The following is a 25,744-nucleotide window of genomic DNA, read 5'->3' on the forward strand; positions in this document are numbered from 1 at the left end:
GAAGCCTAGTTAAAGCACTCCAGGGTTGAGAGTTCATGAAAAAAATGGAAAGCTTGCTGAGGAGTCAGGGAAAAATTCTGAAAGGTAAGTGCAAAATGCTTTCACACCTTTTAAATCGCACATTTTGGTGCTGTCTTGTAATGTTGATGAGTTTTTTGATGTAACGATTCACCATAGGGATAGGTCCTGCAAAGGCGAACAGAGCTTATGTTGTTCAGTATTGTGTAATTGTTCACAAGCATTGTAGTACTTCTCCATTGGAGAAAGTATCATAATGCAGTGAAAAAAGTCACAAAATGTCAGTCAGTGATTGGAGTGATTGCTCTAGCTTATCTAAAAGAAAGATTGCTTTTAACACTTGAAAAAAATCTAACTACCTGTTCCTGTCGATGAATCGACAGGCATAAAATTGATAATGAGTATCTTCCGTTCTTTTGATTTTGGAGAGTTTTGTATGGACAGCTGTGGTCATTGTTTATTCATTCACAAGACATGGTCATCGCTGGTTGACCAGCATTGCTCATTCCTAATTGTCCAAGGGCAGTTGAGAGTCTACCACATTACTGTAACTCTGTGGTCACATGTAAGCCAGACCAGGTAAGAGCAGCATATTTACTTCCCTAAAGGACATTAGTGAACCAGATGGGTTTTTCCAACAATCATCAATGGTTTCATGGTCATTAGTAGAGTCTTAATTCCAGACTTTTTTACTGAATTCAAATTCTATCATTTGCTGTGGTAGAATTTGAACCCAAGTTCCCAGAAAATTTTGGATTAGGTTGAGGGAGCTGGGACTCTTCTCCCTGGAGAGGCGTAGGTTCAGAGGCGACCTGATAGAGGTTTATAAAATGTTGAGAGGAATAGATAGGGTGGATTCTCAGAGGCTATTTCCCCGGGTTGAAATGGTCGCTACGAGAGGACACAGATTTAAGGTGCAGGGAAGCAAGTACAGAGGTGATGTTAGGGGTAAGTTTTTCCCTCAGAGGGTGGTGAGTGAATGGAATCGGCTGCCGTCAGTGGTGGTGGAGGCGAACTCGCTGGGGTCTTTTAAAAGACTTCTGGATGAGTATATGGGATTTAATGGGATTGGGGGTTATAGATAGGTCTATGGATTGGTAGGTATTGATGTGATCAGCGCAACTTGTGGGCCGAAGGGCCTGTTTGCGCTGTAGTGTTCTATGTTCTATTAATAGTCTAATGGTAATACCACAAAGCCATCGCCTCCCCTTTGTTAGGCTTAGTTTCAAGTGCAAATGGGTTTCAGTTTTCTATTCATTAAAGCATGAATGACAGTTGTAATAAAAGATTGGGGGAGGTAATAGTTCTGGCGCATCACACCAGTAGCTAGTAAGATTGCAAGAGAGGCAAAAAACCGGGTTCGTGCCCAGTTTCTCGCCCCTCATGATCTTACTGGTCCTGATCTGCCAATGTAATCAATACTAAATTTTTAAATTGGCCTTTTCCTGGGAAAGATGCTACCTCCACAGGGTCCCCGCTCACCCCTGTTTGGGTGAAACCGCCAGTTTGTGATGACTCCCAACCAACCTCAGCATTGCCCCCGGCCTCCCTACCCCAGGCTTCTTTTCCCTCCTGTGAGGCCCTTTTAAGAAAACTGTGGCCCACAGCAGAAGAACACCCCGTGATCAACCCCCTCCCCACTCCAGTCAACTCCCTTACTTCTAGGTCCTACTTGAATCACTCAAACTCACCTTAGAGAATCCAAGGTACAGGATAAAATACAGGACAAAAAGGGACAGTCAACAACAGACAATTACTTAGAATATAGAGGTCACCGTCGGTTAGTATTCAAAATTTGTGAAAGGGAAAATCTTGAAAATTCACCTGTTCCATTCACATAAATACCATTAATTAATGAAAAAAAGATAATATGTTCACATGTGCCGTGGGTCAGTGAACTTGACAGGACTGCACTTCAAGTTTCATAGCGTCATAGTGGTTTACAGCATGGGAACAGGCCCTTTGGCCCAACTTTTCCATGCCATCCAGTTTTTAATCATTAAACTAGTCCCAATTGCCTGCGTTTGGTCCTTATCCCTCTCTAGCCATCTCATCCATGTAACTGTCCAAATGCTTTTAAAAGACAAAATTGTACCCACCTCTGGCAGCTCATTCCAGACATTCACCACCGTTGAGTGTTGCCCCCCTGATCCTTTTGTATCTCTCCCCTCTCAAGTTAAACGTATGCCCTCTAGTTTTAGACTCCTCTACCTTTGGGAAAAAATGTTGACTATCTATCATTTCTATGCCCCTCATTATTTTATAGACCTCTATAAGGTTACTCCTAAGCCTTCTACACTCCAGAGAAAATGTCCCAGTCTAGTCAGCCTTTCCTTATAACTCAGACCATCAAGCCTTGATATCATCCTAGTAAATCTTTCACATTTTGTGATACATAAAAACACGTGACGCAAAAACGAAAGAAGCAGTGCAGTAACCAAAAATAACTTTTTATAACTTAACGTTTTTATATTTTAACTACAATAAAGAGAACTTGAACGCTATTTATGTTGTTGAGGCAAGATGGTTCATCTCCTGAGTTTCTCCAGGTGCTAATATTCCTGCAACAAAAGAAATAAAAGGCAATTAAACACCTAAACCGAAAAATAGTCAATGAACATGTAAATTGTAGAAACCAAAACTGTTAAAACTGTTTAAAATCCAGATAGGAACCAATTCAAAATTAAACACAGTTAAAGTGCAGAAATATTGCATGGAAATTGCAGCCATGAATCAAAATCCAGAAATAAAGCATTATTTACATTTAAATGTTGAATGGTTTGCTGGATTTTTTTCTATAGTACCTCCATGGTACTGGAGAGGGGGCAGGCTGGGTGGGTGAAATAAAGCAGGAGAAAGCAATAAATTAATCTGCCCTTCAATTCACCAGACCCACAAATGCCAACAGCCAAAGACTTGACAAATCATGGATTCATCCTTTAGCCTTACAATCCCTCTGGTATCTCAATATTACTGACCTGTTTTACCTGGAAGTAAAATCAGAGATATACTCTGTATCTGAAGTGGAACATTGGAAATTAGAATAGACTCAGATTAACTACATTTGATGTGAGGTTATTCAACAGGTCAGTCTTACTCAATGACAGGCCATTAATAATGGAAGCAAGTTTGACATTGCACCTACTCTTGTAACGATCTATCACTTTTTACTGAAACCAATATTGGTCATGTTTTGAAAATTAATTCTAAGAATCATTACCTTGCCATCAATTGCAGTGTAGAACTGCTCTCCAGCCTGTTTGCCTTCCATTTAGGGGGTTTGCAGTCTCACCTCACTCTGCTTGGTACCCAAATATTCCCTTTCTCTGCCTCGACCTCCCCTGAATCACCCACATTGCTTTATTGACCATCCTTCTGTGCCCAAGGCCTTGCTGTGATTGAACTGCTTGTGAGAGATGTGGTCGGAAAGGGTTCATCAGTCGGAAGGAGGTCACAAAGCAGCAGAAAGGAGATGCTGAGTACCAGGAGAGGGGACAGTCCTGCTGGCCAGTGGGAGGGGGGTCAGGCAGCCATTATTGGGCAGTGGGGAGGCGGTGAGACGCAGCAATTATTGGGCAGCGGGGAGGCGGTGAGAGGCAGGCATTATTGGTCAGCAGGGAGGCGGCTATAATTGGGCAGGGAGGCAGCCATTACTGGGCAGTGATGGGGAGGCAGCCATTGCTGGGCAGCGGTGGGGAGGCAGCCATTACTGTGCAGCTGGGGGGATTGGGGAATGGTGGTGGGGAGGCAGCCATTATCAGGCAGCGGTGGGGGGAGGCAGGAGGCGGCCATTGCTGGGCAGTGTGGTGGGGAGGCGGCCATTGCTGGGCAGTGTGGTGGGGAGGCGGCCATTGCTGGGCAGTGTGGTGGGGAGGCGGCCATTGCTGGGCAGTGTGGTGAGGAGGCGGCCATTGCTGGGCAGTGTGGTGAGGAGGCGGCCATTGCTGGGCAGTGTGGTGAGGAGGCGGCCATTGCTGGGCAGTGTGGTGAGGAGGCGGCCATTGCTGGGCAGTGTGGTGAGGAGGCGGGCAGTGTGGTGAGGAGGCGGCCATTGCTGGGCAGTGTGGTGAGGAGGCGGCCATTGCTGGGCAGTGTGGTGAGGAGGCGGCCATTGCTGGGCAGTGTGGTGAGGAGGCGGCCATTGCTGGGCAGTGTGGTGAGGAGGCAGCCATTGCTGGGCAGTGTGGTGAGGAGGCGGCCATTGCTGGGCAGTGTGGTGAGGAGGCGGCCATTGCTGGGCAGTGTTTGGGGGGGGGGGTGGAGCAGGAGCAGTAAGGATGGCCCTGGGAATTCACTGAGTCAATTCGCTCGTGGCTCAGTTAGTAATCCAGAGGTTACCATATACATAGACAATCTGGAGGAGAGGACCGAGTGTTGGGTAACAAAGTTTGCAGGTGACACAAAGATGAGTGGGAAAGAAAATTTTATGGAGGACACAGAAAGTCTGCAGAGAGATTTGGATAGGCCAAGCGAGTCGGCAAGAACCTGGCAGATGGAGTATAACGTTGGCAAGTGTGAGGTTATCCACTTCGGAAGGAATAATAGTAAAATTAACTGTTACTTAAATGGTGAAAAATTGCAGCATGCTACTGTGCAGAGGGACCTGGGGGTCCTTGTGTATGAATCGCAAAAACTCAGGTTGGCCTTTATCGCGAGGGGGTTAGAATATAAAAGCAGGGAGGTCTTGCTGCAATTGTACAAGGTACTGGTGAGGCCACAACTTGAATACTGTGTGCAATTTTGGTCCCCTTATTTGCAAAAGGATATATTTTGCTTTGGAGGGAGTGCAGAGAAGGTTCACCGGATTGATTCCGGAGATGAGGGGGTTAGCTTATAAGGAGAGACTGATTAGACTGGGCCTGTACTCATTGGAGTTTAGAAGGCTGACGGGGGATCTTATAGAGACATATAAGATAATGAAGGGGCTAGACAGGGTAGAAGCAGAGAGATTATTTCCACTTAGAAAGGAAACAAGAACTAGAGGGCACAGCCTCAAAATAAGAGGGAGTCAATTTAGAACAGAGTTGAGGAGGAACAACTTCTCCCAGAGTGTAGTGAATCTTTGGAATTCTCTGCCCATTGAAGCAGTGGAGGCTACCTCATTAAATGTGTTTAAGTCACAGGTAGATAAATTTTTGACCAATAAGGGAATTAAGGATTATGGGGAGCAGGCAGATAAGTGAAACAGTTTCTGAATCTGGCAGGGCAGGCTCAAGGGGCTACATGGCATACTCCCTGTTCCTATTTCACATGTTCTCATGACAAAAAGGAATTTGGGCAATACAGGGGTCTCTTCCCCCTCCATTGTAATATTGTTAATTTATATGTTTATTTCTTGTCATAGAGGTTTACAGCTTGGGGACCAGGCCCTTCAGCCCAACTTGTCCATGCTGCCCTTTTTTTCTTTAAACCCTTAAGTTCAATCCAATTGCCCACATTTGGCCCATATCCCTCTCTACCCATCTTACCCATGTGTAACTATCTAAATATTCCTAAAAGACAAAAGTGTACCCTCCTCTATTACTACCTCTGGTAGCCAGTTCTAGACACTCACCACCCTCGTGTGAAAAAATTTCCCCTCTGAACACTTTTGTATCTCTCCCCTCTCACCTTACACCTATGCCCTCTAGTTTTAGACTCCCCTACCTTTGGGAAAAGATATTGACTATCTAGCTGATCTGTGGCCCTCATTGTTTTATAGACATCCAAAAGATCACTCCTCAGCCTTCTACACTGCAGAGAAAAAAGTCCCAGTCTATCCAGCCTCTCCTTATTATCCAACTGTCCTAGTAAATCTGTTCTGCACTCTTTCTAGTTTAATAACATCCTTTCTACAATAGGGTGACCAGAACTGTACATAGTATTCCAAGTGTTTACCAATGTCTTGTACAACTTCAACAAGACGTCCCAACTCCTGTATTCAATATTCTGACCAATGAAACAAAGCACACTGAGTGCCTTCTTCACCACTCTGTCCACCTGTGACTCCACTTTCAAGGAGCTATGAACAAGTACCCCTAGATCTCTTTGTTCTGTAACTCTTCCCAACACCCTACCATTAACTGAGTAAGTCCTGCCCTGGTTCAATCTACCAAAATGCATCACCTAGCATTTATCTAAATTAAACACTATGTGCCATTTGTCAGCCCACTGGCCCAATTGATCAAGATCCTGTTGCAATCTGAGATAACTTTCTTCAGTGTCCACTATGCCACCAATCTTGGTGTCATCTGCAAACTTACTTAATATGTCTCCTATATTCTCATCCAAATCATTAATATAAATGACAAATAACAATGGACCCAGCACTGGTCCCTGAGGCATGCTGCTGGTCAGAGGTCTCCAGTCTGAAAAACAACATTCTCTAACCACCCTCTGACTTCTATCATCAAGCAAGTTTTGTATCCATTTAGCCACCTTACCCTGGATCCCGTGACATTTAACCTTATTCAACAATCTACCATGCGGTATCTTGTCAAAGGCCTTGCTAAAATCCATGTAGACAACATCAACTGCACAGCCCTCATCTACCTTCTTGGTTACCCCTTCAAAAAACTCAATCAAATTTGAGAGACATGATTTTCCACGTGCAAAGCCATGCTGACTGTCCTTAATCAGTCCTTGCCTCTCTGAATGTCTGTAGTTCCTGCCTCTCCTAATACCTTCTAACAACTTACCTAACACAAATGTGAGGCTCAGTGGCCAGTAGTTCCCAGCCTTTTCCCTGCAGTCCTCCTTAAACAAAGACACAACATTTGCCACCCTCCAATCTTCAGGCACCTCACCTGTGACTATCAATGATTCAAACATCTCTGCTAGGGGACCCGCAATTTGCTCCCTAGCCTCCCACAATGTCCTGAGATACACTTCATCAGGTCCCAGGGATTTATCTATTTTGATGCGCTTTAAGACTTCCAGCACCACCACCTCTGTAATATGTACATTCCTCAAGACGTTACTATTTATTTCCTCAAGTTCCCGAACATCCATGCTTTTCTCAACAGTAAATACTAATGAGAAATATTTGTTTAGGATCTCACCCATCTCTTGTGAATCGGCACATAGATGACCTTGATCCTTAAGAGGCCCTGCTCTCTTCCTAGTTACTCTTTTGCTCTTTGTGTATTTGTAGAAGCGCTTTGGATTCTCCTTTGCCTTATCTGTGTTTATGTGTTCATTTCTTTGAGTTTTGCTCCATTTGTATCTGCCACTTTTTTCAGCTCTTTTTCTTCATTGTTACCCACATAGGGTTTTCTTGTCAGCGTTCCATTCTTAACTGGAGTTTATCAGAGAATGTGAGGTATTTCTTATTCACTTTCAAGAGTGTGTAAGGAATCCTACGCTGGGTTATGACTGACACTACAGCAACTAAGGGCACTTACAATGGCAATGGTTAATCCTATCAAGGCTTTTTTTTCTGCCTCTCGATGAGAAAAATTCTTTAGATTATTTTTCCTATCCTAAGAAGCTTTCAATATAAGGGTTTCTTTTCCCATTACGTGACACTTTGGTATGGCTGTTGAAACCATACCTTGAAAAGCACAGCATTAATAAATCTGTCCCTGAGTAACATTCATATATGTGAGGGTGAGGAAATACGTATCATTGTGCTTTTTATAAAACATTACAAACTTGAAGTGAAAATGCATACTGACACACTTTGCTTATTTACTCAGGCAGTCTTTTGACTTCAGTCAATTCAGTTAGCACAATTTGCAGTTCAAAGAATCATTGATACAGGCTCCATATAATTCCAACCGGCTGCAGTTTGCCTGTCAACTGGTCCCATTAAAATTCAGATGATTACACTTGAAGTCAACAGGAAAAGTGGAATTACAATTGGTTTCCTTCTGTAAGTGCCAGCTACTCCAGTTATTCCGTTGTATGGAGTAGAACCATCAAGTGGTTCCAGTAGGATTCAAATGGTCAGCTGGATGAGTAAGGGGCACCAACTGATTTCCAGTTATTTTGCTTGCATCCAGTTAAAACAAGCAACCTTGTTAATTCCAATAGAAGTCACTTGTGACCAGTTGATGCACCCACCTGATTTCAACTGATTTTCTTTAACCTCCTTTCTAATTGCACTCTCAGCTTTGTTGATAAACTTTGTTGATAAACACACTCATCAGAAAGTTACACTCGGCGCAGAATCTTCTACTTATCTTTGACTAAGCGAGAACCATTGACAGCATAAAAAGTGGTTCACCCAAATGACAAGACTACCCCTGTAATGTTATGGGTTGATTAGGTGTCTCATTGTTGAGATCTTGAGATTTGTGTGTTTAAACATGAACCAATTATTCGCAATCCTCAACAACATACAGATTTCTGTTATCCTTTCTCTCCCCTATTTCAAGTTTCTGACTTTATGAATTCACACGGTCTTGAGGATGGACAGTTCTTCCACATCTTGGTCTGTCACATTTGGTACACTGTGTTTCTGGTACTTGGTTATCTTTCTCTGATTTGCTTTTGTGCTCCTCCAAGTTGCACTTATTTTTATTAACAGCTCATTTGCCTTTTTGGGCACTGGATTTGTCCTGTTCCTTCTGAAGGGAATGTGCACTCCATTCATTTCCAGAGGGACTCAAATTTTCCTTTCCTCAGTGTCCACTACATTCTGGCTGGCTGTTGACAATGTTAATAAATATCAACATGCACTTATTTTTCAATAACTCAGTGGTTCCCAGTATGTCTGAGACAGCCAGTGTGTTTCCTCCTTATAGCTCCTTGGACTTGAGTGCTGGATTTACATTTTCTGATCTTATTTCTATCTCTCCTTTCTCTGTCTGCAACAGAACTTTGTCCGCGTCCTTCATTTGGGACTCACTATTGGTCAGGTCTGCCTCTGGAAAAGTCTTAATTTGTATTGGTTCTGTAATCGTGCTACCGTGGCTCCATTATCCGCTTTCAGCTTGGAAAGTTCTATGGCTTTCTCTTTCAATGCCTCCTCTTTTCCAAGCAGCTGCTTCTACAGTTCATTATCTTTCTCTTGCAAATTTCTCCTGGACTATTGAACCTTGCTGAATCTGCTCTGCCAACTGGTTTGTCAGTTTGTTCATTTTGTTTCTCTTGGTAATTTCCCAAAGGAACAAACTTTGGCCTGAGGGAATCTTGCAGCATGTGAAGATTCCTCAACAGGTTTTCTTTTTGCGAAGCTCAATTGCTTCAACTTGAGTTTTCCTTTAATTCAGCAGATTCTCCTCCAGTTTCTTCAGCTGTCCTTCCATTTTGTTTTTTAAGACAATTTCCATTTATACACGTTGCTGAATGGTTATGCATTGAATTTGATCTCGAAAGGCAAAAGGAATCAGTTGTTCTTTCAACTGTTTATTTTCCTCATGACCTTTTACCAACTCAGCCTGAGCTTCAGTGCATCATTTTGTTGCTACTGATACTTCAGAAAAAGTTGTATTGTGTCCTTTTTATCACTTCATGTTTTTCCATGGTTACATCTTGATTCTTCGAGTCTTTCATGTCTTTGCATGTCTTTTCTGCCTGCTGTTTTGCTTGGCTGCATGTCTGAGAGTTTTTCAACTCCTTCCAACTGTGGAATTTGGTATTTCCTCCTGAAACCTTTATGTCATCTCTGAAATTTGTTCAGGTCTCAAACAGCTTGGTTCATTGAAGACTTCAGTTTGTGTGTATTCAAAGGTATATACTCAACTTGAATCTTGTACTTCAAATCCACGCTGCCGTCTGCTATTACAGTTTGGGTAGTGACTCAGTATTTTCATTTTACTCTATTTTTGAGCCTTTCGATTGTTTCTCAGCTATCTTTCTCCTGCACTAAATTCTTTGGCTCATGCATTTCATTGCACTCATATGATCAGCAACTATCTTATGGTTTATTTCAGTATTGTCTCCCTTGCTCTTGGATCTTCTATTTCTTTGTCTCTGGGGTCTGTGGTTGCCCCCTCTCTGTCTAGTTCTACTAATTTTCTGTCAATGGCTGTTATTTTTTTCTTGTATTTACTGCTTTAAGTGCCATTGCCCCTTTTTGAAGGCTATCTGCGCAGTAACTGTTATTTTTAAACGCAAGCTGTCAGTTTTCTTTTTGTGTTGTTTCCTGTACCTTTTGGGTTCGGCATGCTCGCTCTGCGATTATGGGCCCTTTTTTTTAGACTATTAGGAAATTGCAGTGGTTTCTTGCTCTTTATTTTAACTCTGCAGACTTCTCTCTTTTTAACTTTTTTTTTACTTGCAGTTGTCTTCCAGCTTCTGCAATCAGCTGAGCCCCTGGGACAGCCACCTATTCTGCAATGTAAGTACAACTTCCCTTTTGTAATCTTTCTCATCAGTCTTGTGATCTGACCAGATTCCTTCAGTCTGCATCACTCAGGATCTTGCAATGGGCCTCCATGTACTCTGAGGGATTCCTCAACTTTCAAGTTTGTAGTGAAGCTTCTTCAGCTGTTTCTTCAATTTTTCTTCTTACGTGCACATCTCTCTAATCAGACTTGAGCTGCTTTTAGTTTTTCATATCTTGGGATTCTGTTCTGGGTTCATGCTTTAAGTGCTACTTTACATACCACCTCTGTTCACCGTGTTGTGTTACGGGCTTGTCTGCTTCTCATTTGAAGAGATCTTGAGACTTGTATGTTTAAACATGAACCACTTATTAGTACTCCTTAATAATGTATGGATCCCATTTACCACCATGCATGGCATTGCTGCCATGTTGTTCCTTCTAAATTGTTCTCCCAGTCTATTACCATGGGACTCTATACATCATACTGTGGGTGGTGGTGCTATACTTTAGGCCCACGATAACCATTGCTCTGCTGAGCACCTGCTGTTACAATGGTATGCAGACCCGTACAGCATCACACAACAGCTGCCTCATGAGAAGGAAAGTGAATAGTTTTTCCTAGTGCATCTTCCCACACATTTTCTTTCTGTTAAGGAACAGTGGGAAAAGGATTTTCAGCTTCTTCATAACTGCTCCTTTTGTGGCCAACAAGTCATTTCACTGCGGATACCTTCCATGGCCAACACATCCCAGAGTAGGACCTGAAAAAAGATCTTCTTGTCCAGAGGTAGGAACACTAACACTGCATTGCACTATGTTGTTTCAATTGACTATTCCATGCCAAACATTTGACTGAGATCCCTAAGACACAATCTTAGCTTCCCAACATACTAAGACCTGTCCCAATTTCAAATCCTCAGACTCCATTTCCATTAACACTGAACTTAGTAAGCCTGTTCCACTGCTTCTCCTGAGCCAATAACTAGTTGTACTAAAATACTAACCTATTTTTCTCTCTTTTTGAATTCTGTGTTTCCAGTGCAGAGTCCTGAAATCGATGCTACATCTTTGCGACCACTAATATGGATTAATTTTCTTTGTGTTTAATTCTGACTACCACATTTCAGAAAGAATGTGGAAGCATTAGAGAGGAAACATTCATGAGAATAGTTCTAGCAATGAGGAACTTCAGCTCAGTAAATGTATTAGAGCAGCTGGGGCTACTCTGCTTGGAGAAGAAAAGATTTAATAGAGGTGCTCAAAATCCAGAGGAGATCAGGAGAGGCTATTCTTGGTGATGGAAATGTCAAGAACCAAAGCGACACCATTCTAAGCAAGATTGGGATAAATGTGAAAAATGATCCCAGCCAGCACCTGGCTGGGTTCTGGAATTCACTGCCCGAGAGGGTGACAAAGGCAGATTCAACTGAAGCCCTCAAAGAGAAGTAGATAATTATCTGAAGAATTTTTGAGTTGCTCTTGCAGAGTGCTGGCAAGTTACAATAGATCAAGTGGCCTCCTCCTGTACTGTAACATTCTGTGATTCTATTCTGTAAACAAAATACGAAATTAGATTTAGTTTTGGCAGTTACTACAGGAACCAATGATGTATGTGATTAATCAAAATCTCTGGTAAATCTGGATGACATTTGCTGTAAAAGATGTTCATGGTTCCACACTAAACCTCTTGTCATTCACATCCTTACCTTCATTCCATGTATTGGATTGGTTTATGATTATCTTTGGCTGTGGTGATTTGCCACTGACAGGAAACTGACCAGCATCTTCCCATCTGCCACGAGGTTTCAATTATTACTGACCTCCAAGAATTTCAATATTAAAACACAATGGCTGACAACAGGGGGAGAGAGGGGGCCTCTAGTGAGGTTCACAACTGGCATCCAGCTGGTCGTGATTCTCCCAGGTGCTTTCTTTTAAACATAATCAGATTTTCGGCACGGAGCTGATTATCATATGGAAATGTCATGGTAATTTACATTTCCATGTGATTATCGGGCCTGGGTCAATATTCTCCAGGCCCACTAGCATCCGCCTCTCTTCCAGGAGTGATTCCCACAGCAGGGTTTACAACTGCTCCCCACAATAGGGAATGGGGGGGTGGTGTTAATTGAGGCTGACCCGGTGGAGGGGGGGGGGGTTTGGTGAGATTGGGGTTGGCCTGTGGGGTCTGGTAGGCCAGTGATCACGTGTGCCCACACCACGATTTACCTTTGTGCAGGTTTCAGGCTCAATAACTTGGTCAGAGTTTAGGGTTGAGAGTTATCAGGGTCTTTTTGCACAACAAGAAAAGTGAGTTATTACATAGTTTGCTACTAAGGATAAGAGCAGGTTTCACTGTGGTAAGGGGTAAATTCAATAGAAACCCTATTGGCAACGGCAGGAACAGAAGATCCTGCCACCTGCTAATGGCGAGCTGCCTCCCACCACAGCAAAATATTGTGCAGTGAATCCTGCTCATTATCTGTGTCTAAAGCAATATTTTAGATAGAAAGTTAGGACAAACAATCTGCGTACCAGTTCTGGAAACCTAATTAAAATATAGGATTTGACATCCTGCCAAAATACTAAACTTGAAACCGAGTGGTTCTAGACGGAGACAGATCGGCAACAAATTGGATTGTCCAGTTTAAAACATGACTCTCTCACCTTGTTAATGTATATTACATTGCGGTGGAATACTGGGACTTGCATCAATGATATCAATAATCTGTTCTTTTCACATCTGAAGCATTGCAAAAGGCAACACTCGTTTTGTACTAACTGGCGGCAGCACAGTGGTTAGCACTTCTGCCTTTCAGTATCAGGGACCCGTATTCAATTCCAGCCTTGAGTGTCTCCGTGGAGTTTGCACATCCTCCTCGTATCTGTCTTGGATTCCTCCCACAGTCCAAAGATGTGCAGGCTAGATGCATTGGCCATGCTAAATTGCCCCTTTGTGTCCAAATACGTGAAGGTTAGTGGGATTAGCGGGGTAACTGTGTGAGGTTATGGGGATAGGATAGGTTCTGTTGGACAGTCGGTGCACACTCCAGGGGCAGAATGCACTGTAGGGATTCTATGATAGTTCTAACAGTAATGCTTTAGCTCGTTATTGGAAAATACATTCCACGTCTCCAACAAGAATCTTGTTACATCAGTTAGATGATTACCAGACCCAGAAGTCTTTGAACTATGACCCTTGAACCTTGACCATGAAGCACAATGCCCGTGCAACCCAGTTCTTTGTGCTTCTGTTTCCTATTTGCAATTTCTCTTCATTCGAGGGGGAGGGTTTGGAGTAACCACGCAGCTCCTCAAGTCTATATTCCACCATTCAAATAGTCCATGGCTGACCTGTATCTCAACTGTGCCTTTGTTCCATATCCCTTGATGTTCTTCCCTAACAAAAATATAGCTAAAGAATCCTTTGAATGAAAAAGTGCTTCTTGACTTCACTTCAAAGTGGCTTTGCTTTAATGTAAAGATTACAACCAATTTCCCCCATCAGAGCAAATATATAGGAGGCACAGTGGTTAGCACTGCCACCTCACAGCTTCAGGAACCCAGGTTCGATTCCTGGCTTGGGTCATTGTCTGTGCAGAGTCTGCACGTTCTCCCCTTGTCTGCGTGGGTTTCATCCCACAGTCAAAATGCTAAATTCTCCCTCAGTGTACCCAAACAGGTGTTGGAGTGTGGCAACTAGGGGCTTTTCACAGTAACCTCATTGTAGTGTTAACGTAAGCCTCCTTGTGACACTGATGAATAAACTAAATTAAACAAACTAAACTATATATTTTTAAATTTTGATATATTCTCGGTAACAGTGCAATCTGCAAACTTGGAAATCTAACTACCTATTCTTCCATCCAAGCAATCAATATATTTGGAGTAAAGCTGAACCTCACAGAGTCCGGGGGAATATCATTTATTGTATCCGTACTCTTGTCTCCTAGCTGCCCGCCAATAATGTGATACAGTTACATCCAATTCTATGTACTCTGTCTTTTGCTAAGAATCTCTTCTATAGAATCTTATTGAGTAGTTATGAGATAACATTTTGTCGACCTGGAGGTCTGTAAAGGCTGTAGCATTAGGTGCCTCATCAGTGGTAAATGACTAATACAGCGCATCCTGATACATTGGTGTCAACAGCTTAAAATGTACACATCGTAATCAATTTAAACTTCATATACAGCACTTAATATTCCATGGGACAAACCTAAAACCCATGGAGACAAAAGGTTTGGATACGCTAATCAATATTGTGATAGGTTTCTATTCTAATGTAGATTAAGCTAACTCTTGCAAAACGCCAAATAACATGACTGGAGTCTGTTTTGTGGCTGTTTTTGAAGGTTACGGCCATTGGATGTGGAGTTTATGAAAGCTGTCCATGAAAAGGTGAACATTGTACCGCTCCTTGCCAAGGCAGACACACTGACTCCTACAGAGGTTTCCAAAATGAAACAGAAGGTAAATGGGTTGTTTATGTCAGTCACGATAGTAATATGGAGTTAACATTGACAGCTCACTTTGCTTTTCCTTCTGAAGAACGTTTACTGCACTGGGAATAAATAGGAAGATATTGGGGGTGTGATTCCCCCAGACTGGGACTAAGTGCCCATGTCAATTGGAAAATGGGAGTGTTATCCACTGGTGCTGGCAGTGTCTGTCAGGTGGGATTCACCCACCTAAAAGATGCTAATGACGGAGCCTACTGGCCAGACTGGCTTTCCGAGATCGGAACGCCACGATTTTTAGATGTTGGAGTGGAGATTTTCACAGTAACTTCATTGCAGTGTTAATGTAAGCTTACTTGTGGCACTAATAAATAAACGTAAAAGATGAAATGGTGACCACCATCAGCTCCTTACTGACCAAGGGGCACCACCAGCCTTCTCATCAATGAGCTACGTCTTCCCCCCACACATCATGCTGGCATGACGGTGGGCCACCCCCACTCAGGCTCCCTTCAGGCCACGCATTTGGCAGGGTGCACTGTCCCCTCGTCCTGAGAGGGCATTAAGGTGGTAGGTCCAGTGGCTATTTGCTGCTCTGCTGCCAGGTCGGAAACCCAGCAGGGTTTTAAAACACTGCAGCTCTCCATTCTGGAGCTGAGATTTCCCTTTCTCCCTCAGGATTCAGCATGCCATGTCCACGTTGGTAATGACCAACACCAAAGCCCGCCTGGTGCGATTCCTGCTGGGGGGACAGATGAATGGCAGGAACTGGGGTGGGCATAGTGAATGGCCGTCAATGCTGAGAATTCTATTACAATTAGCAGATTTGCATCTTAATTAAGTTGGTGCCTGCTCCGGGCAGGAACCCAATCGGAAGCCAGCAAGGTGGGTCAGGTGAATCCTTCATGCCTGGTGGGAAACCCGATTTTTTTTTTTAAAACCCCAACACAATCAGGATTCCCACCACCGGCAAACAAGCTGGATCCCCCACCCTCCCTAGATTTTACACTTCATAGATTTCATCATTCACAAGAATGATCCCAGGAATGAAGGATTTGTCATGAGGAGGGGTTGAGGAGTCTGGGTCTATACTCGAAGGAGTTTCAAAGGATGTCATTGAAGCTTGTGGAATAAAATTTATTCATTAGTGTCACAAATAGGCTTACATTAACACTGCAGTGAAGTTACTGTGAAAATCTGAATTCTGAGGGGCCTGGATTGAGAGGACATGGAGAGGATATTTCCACTAGTGGGAGAGACTAGAACTCAAAGCCACAACCTCAGAGTGAAGGGATACCTCTTTAAAGCTGAGATGAACAGGAATTCCTTCAGAGGGTGGTGAATCTGTGGAACTCATTGCCACAGAGGGCTGTGGAGGCCAGGTCATTAAGACAGCGATAGATAGGTTCTTGATCAATAAGGGGATCAATGGTAGGGGAAGAAAGAAGAGAATGGGGATGAGAATCATAGCAGCCATGATTGAATGGCAGAGCAGACTCGATGGGCCAAATTCAGCTCCCAAATCTTATTTCTATATGAACAACAGGTTAGTCGTTCTGAGGGAAGATGTATCTGGTCACCAAGCAGCATATCATAAATATCATTTTCAAATGTCATCTCAGCTCAGTTGGTAGAGCTCTCATTCTGTAGTCAGAGTATAGGGTTCAGGCTAGGGTTGCCAACTGTGGCTGCACATGTTCTTGGAGAGTTGATCGTGTGGCATTTGACATCCCAAAGTGCTTCACAGCAGCATAATGAAACAAAATTACACAACGAGCCACAGGTGAGAGTAGGGCAGTTGGTCAAAAGTTTGGTGGGTTTTGAGAGGTACAACTCAAGATAGAGGATCCAAGAGACTCTGAGTTCCACAGCCAGGCACTGATGATGAACAATCAAACTTGGGGATGTTCAGGAGACCCGAGTCAGGTGAAGGTAGATACCTCGGCGAATTGTGGGGCTGGAAGAGATTATAGGGATAGGGATGGGACAAGGTCATGGAGGGCTTTGAAAGATGATAATTGTAAAATTGGGGTTTGCTTGACCAGAAGCCAATGTAGGCCAGTGAAGGCAGGAGTGATAGTGAAAGGAACTTGCTGAAAGTAAGGGAGTAGGAGGCAGAATTTTGGACCTCAGGTTTACAAAGGATAGAGTGTGGGATGCTGAGCAAGAGAGTATTGGAATAACTAGGTCTAGAGGTAACTGGGCAGGTATGACCATAAGATGAGCTCAGACAACAGTGATATGTCAGTCTTATAAAATTTGCCTGGCAATACGTTACAGGTAGGTTCCTGCACAAATTTTAACTCTGTTTTCCCTTTCAGGTAGTGACTCACTTGTGGATTTTGGTCACTTTTTGTTTTATAGAATGCTAGAAGAGTGAAGCACAGAAGGAAGCCATTTGGTGCATTAAATTTGTGTCAGTTCTTGTGAAGAGAAATCCAATTTATCCCACCCACCCCTACTCTTTTTGTATTCCAGCAGTTATATCGCCTTCAAGTATTTGTCCAATTTTCTTTTGCGTGATCTGTGCCCTCTGATCATTGTCCCTTCTCCCATTAGAAATAATTTGTCTTTATTAACTTTATCTCAATGTTTCATTACTTTAAAAACCTTTTATCCAATCCCCTCTCAGTTCTGAACTATACGGAGAACAAACTGATTTCCTTTCAGATTTTCAACATTTGTTCTATTTTTGGTAGTAGTGTTAATTCTCCATGTTGTGTCAAAGTGATTGGTCCAATCACACAGCAGCCCACTATGTTACTGGCCATAGTCTTAATGCTGATGGACTTCATACCCACTGACTAACAGCCACAGAACAGATTAACTGTCTGGTAGTTTAACTATCTGCAACTAGAACACAAACTAACCTCAAATACTTGCCATGTTCAATTGACACTGATGCTAAATCATGGTTACAAGTGTTGTTCAGGTTCCAGATTAGTAGCTTTGGGTTTTAAATAATTTGAGAAATGCGGTGGAGTTTGCATTAGTGTCATAGAGTGGCCTCGGTTATGATTAGAGAGGTATATGTATTTACCCTTTTTAACCGATCATAAGCTTGCTTATCAGGTGCCTCAAATAGAACTACATCAAGAGTGAAGAGATGGGTTTTATAAATGGAGACATCAAAGACAAAATTCAGGAAGTTATGCTAAACATTTACAAGACCGCAGTTTGACCCCAGCGAGAGAATTGTGGCCAATTCTGGAAGATTGTATACAAGAATGAGCAGTTATATTGACAGGGATAGACTGGAGATGCTGAAGTCCTTCTCCGTAGAGAAGGATTGACTAAACAAAGATTTAATCGAGGAGTTTATAATCATAAAGGGTTTAGGTTGAGTAAGCAAAGAGAGGTGATTCTAATGTCTGAAGAGTTAATAATCACAAGTCAGATTTAAAGTAATTGGCAAAAGAACCAGAGGTGGCATGAGGAAGAATTTTCTTTATGGTATGAATGGTTAGATTTGGAAGGTGTTACCTGATAGGGTGGTGGGTGTAAGTACTGTAGCTTTCAAAAGGAAATTGGTTAAGGAGAGAAATTTCCCAGGACATGGATGAGAGAGACAAACTGGATTGTTCTTCGAAAGAGCTGCTACAGCCTGAATAAGACACGTGGTGGTGTTCTACACTGTTTTTGGTGTAACCCCTCACTCAATAACCATATCAAATTGATATTGTGTGTGGGATCCGATATCCAAATCAATTGCCACACTCACCTTTATATTAACTGCGATTGTACTTCAATGTAAATCATTGTATATGAAGCATGACACTGCAAAGTGCAATGATAGGATGTGAATGCCAGTCATGATGTGAGGTTTTGTGTCATGAGAAATTGTCCAATACACATTTACAATGTTACTCCATGTAAAGATCAAAATGACTATCTGGGAGACTTCAAATAATGTTAACATTGCCATTAAGACAATGGATAAAGAGTGAATGATATTTCCTCAGTAGTATCATTGACTGATTTTCAGACATCAATCATCAGTGCAGCCGTGATCCCAATGTTAAATATTTGCATGATAGTGATACCAGAATTTTGGTGACATCCTCTTTATTGAGAATATCAATCTGAGGCTTTCCAATTTACTTCAAGCTTCTTGCAGTTGTTCTACTGAGTCCTAATATGACTCAATAGAACAACTAATTAGGTCAAAAAAACAATTCTCACGTGAATATTTGTACTTATTGTGAGTTAATGTGACAGTGCTAAGGACTAGACTGCTTTCAATTGTAGGCTATGAATATCAACACCAAGCACTTCAAGATCAGCAGCTTGGTTAGAAACTGAACAAAGCTCCCTCTATGCTTACAGCCTGATCTAACTCCAGCCTATGTCAGTGCAATGTTCTGCTTCTCATACCAACCTCGCTGTGGTTTCACTGAGCAAGTTTATTGATCACTGCCAAATTGTTTCGCTTTATCGCAGAGATGTCTCCCGCACCAACTTTACACTCATCAAGAGTGGCACAGTGGTTAGCACTGCTGCTTCACAGCACCAGGGACCTGGATTCAATTCCAATTTCAGCTGACTGTGTGGCGTTTGCACATTCTCCCTGTGTCTGTGTGGATTTCTTTTGGTGTTCTGGTTTCCTCCCACATTCCAAAAATGTGCGGGTTAGGTTGATTGGCCATGCTAAATTGCCCCTTAGTGCTGGGGGATTAGCAATATACGGGGTTACGGGGAAAGAGCCAGGGTGAGATTGTTGTCAGTGCAGGCTTGATGGGCCAAATGCCCCCTTCTGCACTGTAGGGATTCTGTGATAACTTTACACTGTATAAAGACTGAAGCTCACAAGAAGTGCTTATAAATTGTTACCCAGTCAATAAATATCTAAACCCTGTTAACCAATGGTAAAGAAAATCCATTCATCCTTAAGCCCAAAGCTTGGGGTTGATCAAGACTTATTGAGACTACTGGATTGGCTGAAGATTGCTAATTCCATATTCAGGTAGATTATCTGAGCTATATCTGCTCTGGACTGTCTGTTTAGCATGGAATTATGATGCAGTTACATCCGGGAGTTAATATTAAGTCTAGAATGCTGTAATCCTGCTCACCAGATAGATGACTCAAAAATTCATAACCTCCAGTTGTAGTTAGTGTTAATGATTCAGCTATCTTTGAGCCTCATCGTTGCACTTTTAAAATGTTCGCCTGTTTTTACTGGTTACATTTTTAATTTCTCCCCCACAGATCCGTGAGGAAATTAAATTTTACAGGATTAAAATCTATCAGTTCCCAGACTGTGACTCCGATGAGGATGAAGAATTTAAACAGCAAGATCAGGAATTGAAGGTGAGGAGGAGCTACGGGGAATTTTGAGTTCCTTCAAACATGAAAGAACTCAAAAAATAGAAGCAGGAGCAGGCCACTCAGCCCCTCGAGCCTGCACCACCATTGGTCTGATTTTTTTTTATTCTTTGTGCGTGTCACTGGCTAAGCCAGCATTTTTACCCATCCCTAAATATCCTTGAGAAGATGGTGACGAGCTGCCATCCAGAACTACAGCAGTTCATGTGGTGTAGGTTCATCCACCGTGCTGTTGGGGAAGGAGGTCCAGAATATTGACTCAGTGACAGTGAAGCAGTGGTGATTAATTTCCAAGTCAGGATGTGAGTGACTTGGAGGGGAGCATCCAGGTGCTGGTGCTCCCATGTATCTGCTTCCTTTGTCCTCCTAGATGCTAGTGGTCATGGGTTTGGAAAGTGCTGTCTATAGAGGAGTGTTGGTTAATTGTTGCTGTTCTTCTTGATTTGATTTTATTATTGTCAAATGTGTTAGCATACAGTGAAAAATATTGTTTCTTGCATGGTATACAGACAAAGCATATCATTCGTAGAGAAGGAAAGGAGATTGTGCAAAATGTGGTGTTACAGTCATATCTAGGGTGTAAAAAAAAAACAATGTGAGGTAGGCCCTTTCAGAAGTCTGATGGCAGCAAGGAAGAAGCTATTCTTGAGACCGTTGCTATGTGTCCACAGACTTTTGTATCTTTTTCTTGACGGAGCAGGTGGAAGAGAGAATGTCCAAGGTGCGTGGGGTCCTTAGTTACGCTGGCTGCTTTTCCAAGGCAGTGCAAAGTGTAGACAGAGTCAATGGGAGGCTGGTTTGAGTGATCAACTGGCTTCATTCACGACCCTTTGTAGTTTCTTGTGGTCTTGGGCAGAGCAGGAGCCATACCAAGCTGTGTATCAATCAGAAAGGATGCTTTCTATGGTACATCTGTACAAGTTGGTGAGAGTCACAGTGGACATGCCAAATTCTCTCAGTCTTCTGAGAAAGTAGAGGTGTTGGAGGGCTTTCTTAACCATAGTGTTGGCATGGGGGGACCAGGACAGGTTGTTGGTAATCTGGCCACCTGAAAAACTTGAAGCTTTCAACCATTTCCACTTTGTCCCCATTGATGTAGACAAGAGCACGTTGTCCTCTACACTTCTTGGAGTCGATGATAACCTCCTTCATTTTATTGACATTGAGGGAGAGATAACTATCGTTGCACCAGTTCACCAGATTCTCTATCTCATTCCTGTACTCTGTCTCATCATTGTTTGAGATCCAACCCAGTATGGTGATGTCATCAGCAAACTTGAAAATCGGGTTGGAGGGGAATTTACCATACAGTCATAGGTGTGTAAGGAGCTGAGGACACAGCTTTGTGGGGCATCAGTGTTGACAGTGATCGTGGAGGAGGTGTTGTTGCCTCTCCTTACTGATTGTGGTATGTGGTTTAGGAAATTCAGGATCCAGCCACAGAGGGAGGAGCCGAGGCCCGGCCCATGGTGATTGGAGATGAGATTTGTAGGAATAATGGTGTTGAAGGCTGAGCTGTAGTTGATAAATAGGGGTGTGACATAGGTGTCTTTATTATCTAGGTGTTCCAGTGAGTGCAGGGCCAGTGAGATGGTGTCTACTGTGGCAGCAGGAGAACTGCAGTACAGCCAGGCAGTCTGGGAGGCAGGAATTGATTTGTGCCATGACTAACCTTTCAAAGTCCTTCATCATGATGGATGTCAGAGCCACCGGACAATCGTCATTAAGGCACGCTGCCCGCCTTTTCTTTGGTACCAGGATGATGGTCATCTTCTTGAAGCAAATAGGAACCTCAGATTGTTGTAAAGAGAGGTTGAAGATGTCTGTGAATACCCTCCCTCCCTCCCCCCAGCTGATCCACGCAAGATCTCAGTACTCATCCAGACCAGTCACTTTTTGTGGGTTGACCTTCGAGGAGATTGTTCTAACATCTGCAATGGTGATCTCAGATATGGGTTTAGCCAAGGCTTCTGGGGTGAAGGGTGTGCTCTTGCTGACCTCTTGCTGAAAACAGGCATAGACTGCATTGAGCTCATCGGGGAGGAGTGCATTGGTGCTGGTGATTTTACATGTCTTCATCTTGTAGCCTGTTACGTTGTGCAAACCTTACCATAGTTGGCGGAGGTCCATGTAGCTAGCCTAGGACTCTAGCTTGGTCCGGTACTGTATTTTTGTACTTTTGTTCGATCTCCTTAGATCATATCTGGCTTTCTTGTATAGTTCAGGGTTGCCTGACATGAGTACGTCAGACCTAGACTTCAGCAAGCAGTGGATATCCCTATTCGTCCATGGTTTCTGGTTTCTTTGGCGCACAGTCTTCTACGCATTTATTAATGAAGTCAGTTACTGTAGTGGCGTACTCCTCCAGGCTAGTCACAGAGTTTTAAAATATTGACCAGTCCACTGACTCCAAGCAGCCCCGTAGGAGATCATCCAATTCCTCAGACCAACACTGCACAACTTTCATTGACAGGATCTTCAGTTTCAGTTTATACTTGTAACCTGGGAGCAGGAGCACAGCCTTGTGATCTGATTTGCCAATGTGTGGGTGGGCAATAGAGCAGGAGGCGTGTTTGATGTTTGTGTAGCAGTGGTCTAGGATGTTTGGGCCTTTGGTAGAATAGGAAGTTTGTTGGTATTAAAATACTCTTGAGCTTGGCCTGATTGAAGTCCCCGGTCATGATGAACAAACTTCAGGATGTTTCATCTCAAGGCTATTTGTAGTGGTGCATATTTCATCCAGCGCGATCTTCACATCCTTGTGGGGTGTAATGTAAACTGCGGATAACAGAGGTGAACTCCCGTGGAAGGTAGTAGGGGCAGCATTTTATCGCCAGGTATTCTGGATCCAGGGAGCAGAAACTCGCCACTCTTGTTACGTCTTGGCACCACGAGGTGTTGATTGGGAGGCAGACTCCACCTCCCTTAGCCTTGCCTGAGGCTGCTGTATGGTCCATTCAGTGGACCGTACAGCAGAGAGAAGCCCTCTGGTTTTTGGGCACAGTCCGATGAAGCAGAGATGAGCCAGGTCTCTATAAAACAAAGCATACAGCAATGCTTCAGTTCTCTTTGAAAAGTGAATCTGACTTTAAGTTTGTCTAGCTTGTTTTCCAAAGATTGGACAGTTGCCAGGAGTAAGCTGGGGAGGGAGGCCTTGGTGGATGATGTACACTGCAGTCACCGTGTGTCGATGGTTGTAGATTGTGGACAAGTTTTGGGGAGTCAGGAGGTGAGTTACTTGCCGCTGGTCTCCTAGCTTCTGACCTGCTCTGATAGCCACAGCTAGTCCAGTTCTTTTTCTGGTCAACGTTAACCCACAGGATGTTGACAGTGGGGGATTCAGTGATGGTAATTATGCCATTGAATGTCAAGGGGCGATGGATAAATTCTGTCTTGTTGGAAATGGTCATTACCTAGCACTTGTGTGATGTGAAGGTTACTTGACACTTGGCAGCCCAAGCCTGGATGTTGTCCACATTTTGCTACATTTGTACATGGACTGTTTCAGTATCTAAGGAATCGTGAATAGTGCTGAACATTGTGCAATCATCAGCTAACATTCCCACTTCTGACCTTATGATGGAAGGAAGGTCATTAATGAAGCTGAAGATGGTTGGTTCTCTAGGACATAACCCTCAGGGACTCCTGAAGTGATGTCTGGAACTGAGATGATTCGACATCCACAACCATCTTTGTGCCAGGCATGAGTCCAACCATATGCTGGTTGGAACACATTGGAGTCAATGTGTTCCCCCATTGACTCCAGTTCTGCTAGAGCTCCTTGATGCCACACTCAGTCAAATGCTGCCTTGATGTCAAGTACAGTCACTCAGGTGAGGCGAGAGTACAGTGTGGGCGAGGGTGCAGCATGTTTAAAAGGACAAGGGCCGCAGACACATGGGAACACCACTTCTTGCAAGTTCTCCAAGCCACTCGCATCCTTCACTGTTACTGTGTCAAAATCCTGGAACTCCCTTTTGAGCAGCACTGCATGGACTGTGGGAGATCAAGGAGGCTGCTTGTCACCAACCCTCGAGGACAACTGGAGATGGGCAATAGATGGTGATCTTGCCAGTGATACTCACGTTCCACGAATGAATGTAAAAAACACAATTGAACTATGTAATAGGTAAAGCTTCTGAATGTTCTTTGGACAATGCTCATTAATCTCTGCCTAAGAGCGTTGCTAAATATCCGATGCTGAAGATGCTGTGAATTAATTTCAACTGTTTTGTTTTAGTATGGTCTTTAACTTTCTCTTTCAGGACAGCATCCCATTCACTGTGATTGGTAGCAACACCGTGGTCGAAGCCAAAGGAAAGAGGGTTCGGGGGCGTTTATATCCCTGGGGTATTGTAGAAGGTAACACATAGCTCAACTTTTCAAAAAAATGTTTTCTTAACCTAAGTTTTAACTTATTCCTCAGGTTAAATGAAAAGCTTCAGTGTCAAGCACCATTTCAAAAGTTCAGTTTCAGAACAGTGCTTGTGAAAATTATATTAAATACCTGGTTTTCTAAAAATAGTGGCTTCATAAAAATATAAATTAAAGAGTAAATAGGAGATTGTGTATTTGATTATGAGGAGCCTAGATAGTGTGGATAGGAAGGACATTATTCCCCTTATTAGGGAGAGCAGGAACCAGGAGCAGAGTTTAAAGTATTTGGCAAAAAGATTAAAGGGGGTTTGAGAGGAAACCATTTCATCTTAGAGTGTGGTGGGTTTTTGGAATTCACATCCTGAAGGTTTGTTAGATGAGGAAGCCATCATCACATTTAAATATAACCAGATTTGTGTTCGCTGTGCTGTAATCAACCAGACTTTAGACTAAGAGTGAAAAGTGAAATGAAGCTGGGAGCTATTTTCAGAGCAACACAAACATGATGGACTGAATGGCCTCCTGTGTTATTAACATCAGAGTGTAGTAGTGGACACTTTTATTTTAGTTTGTGTATAACACAGTATGCTTGAGCACCAACTATTTTATACCTACCTGCAGGGTTATTGATGGCCTTATATAAATGTACACACTAGTCCCACCCTCTTCCCCATCTGTCACTGATTCCCAGCTACACATCCTTACTGTTCTCAATCTCCACAGTGTGGCACAGGTTTACAAATCCAGTTGTAGCTTCTTTCCCCCCTCCCACTATCAAGTCTGAATTGAAATTTTACATGCCTCTATTTGTTCAGGCTCTTAGCAAAAGCATTTCCTTTACATTTCTCCATTCTTCCTTCAAAATGTTAGTTTGATTTCCTCATTTTAAAAAAGATGCAATTCACAGACACAAAATGCAGCAGAGACCGTTCGGCCCATCAAGTCTGGACTGATGTGTGAAACACCTGGCCTCCCACCATTTACCAGCACTTGGCCTATTGCCTTGAATGTTATGATGTGCCAAGTGCTCATCCAGGTAATTTTAATGGATGTGAGGCAAACCGCCACTATCCCCTTCCAGGCAGCGCATTGCAGACCATCACCACCCCCTGGGTAAGAAAAGGTTTTCCTCAATCCCCCCCAAACCTCCTGCCCCTCATTTTGAACTTGTGTTCCCTCATGACTGACCCTTCAACTAAGGGGGACAGCTGCTCCTTATCCAATCTGTCCATGTCCCTCAGAATCTTGTACACCTCAATCAGGCCACTCCCTCATTCTTCTTTGCTCCAATGAAAACAATCCAAATCTACGC

At 43.1% G+C, this 25,744-nt stretch overlaps 1 protein-coding gene across 9 annotated transcripts in view; it reads left to right on the top strand.

The window, feature by feature from the left end:
* LOC145357510 (septin-5-like) overlaps positions 1 to 25,744 on the top strand; it is a 113,190-nt gene that overhangs the window by 57,585 nt on the left and 29,861 nt on the right. For all 9 annotated transcript variants that reach the window (XM_080210923.1, XM_080210922.1, XM_080210926.1 and 6 more), the window contains 3 exons: positions 14,626 to 14,743; positions 19,939 to 20,040; positions 24,321 to 24,417. In XM_080210923.1, coding sequence (XP_080067049.1) covers positions 14,626 to 14,743; positions 19,939 to 20,040; positions 24,321 to 24,417 — 317 coding nt within the window. The remainder of the gene's footprint in view (positions 1 to 14,625; positions 14,744 to 19,938; positions 20,041 to 24,320; positions 24,418 to 25,744) is intronic.

This window comes from Carcharhinus amblyrhynchos, chromosome 23 (genome assembly GCF_965287045.1).
Source record: "Carcharhinus amblyrhynchos chromosome 23, sCarAmb.v2.hapA, whole genome shotgun sequence".
NCBI lineage: Eukaryota > Metazoa > Chordata > Chondrichthyes > Carcharhiniformes > Carcharhinidae > Carcharhinus > Carcharhinus amblyrhynchos.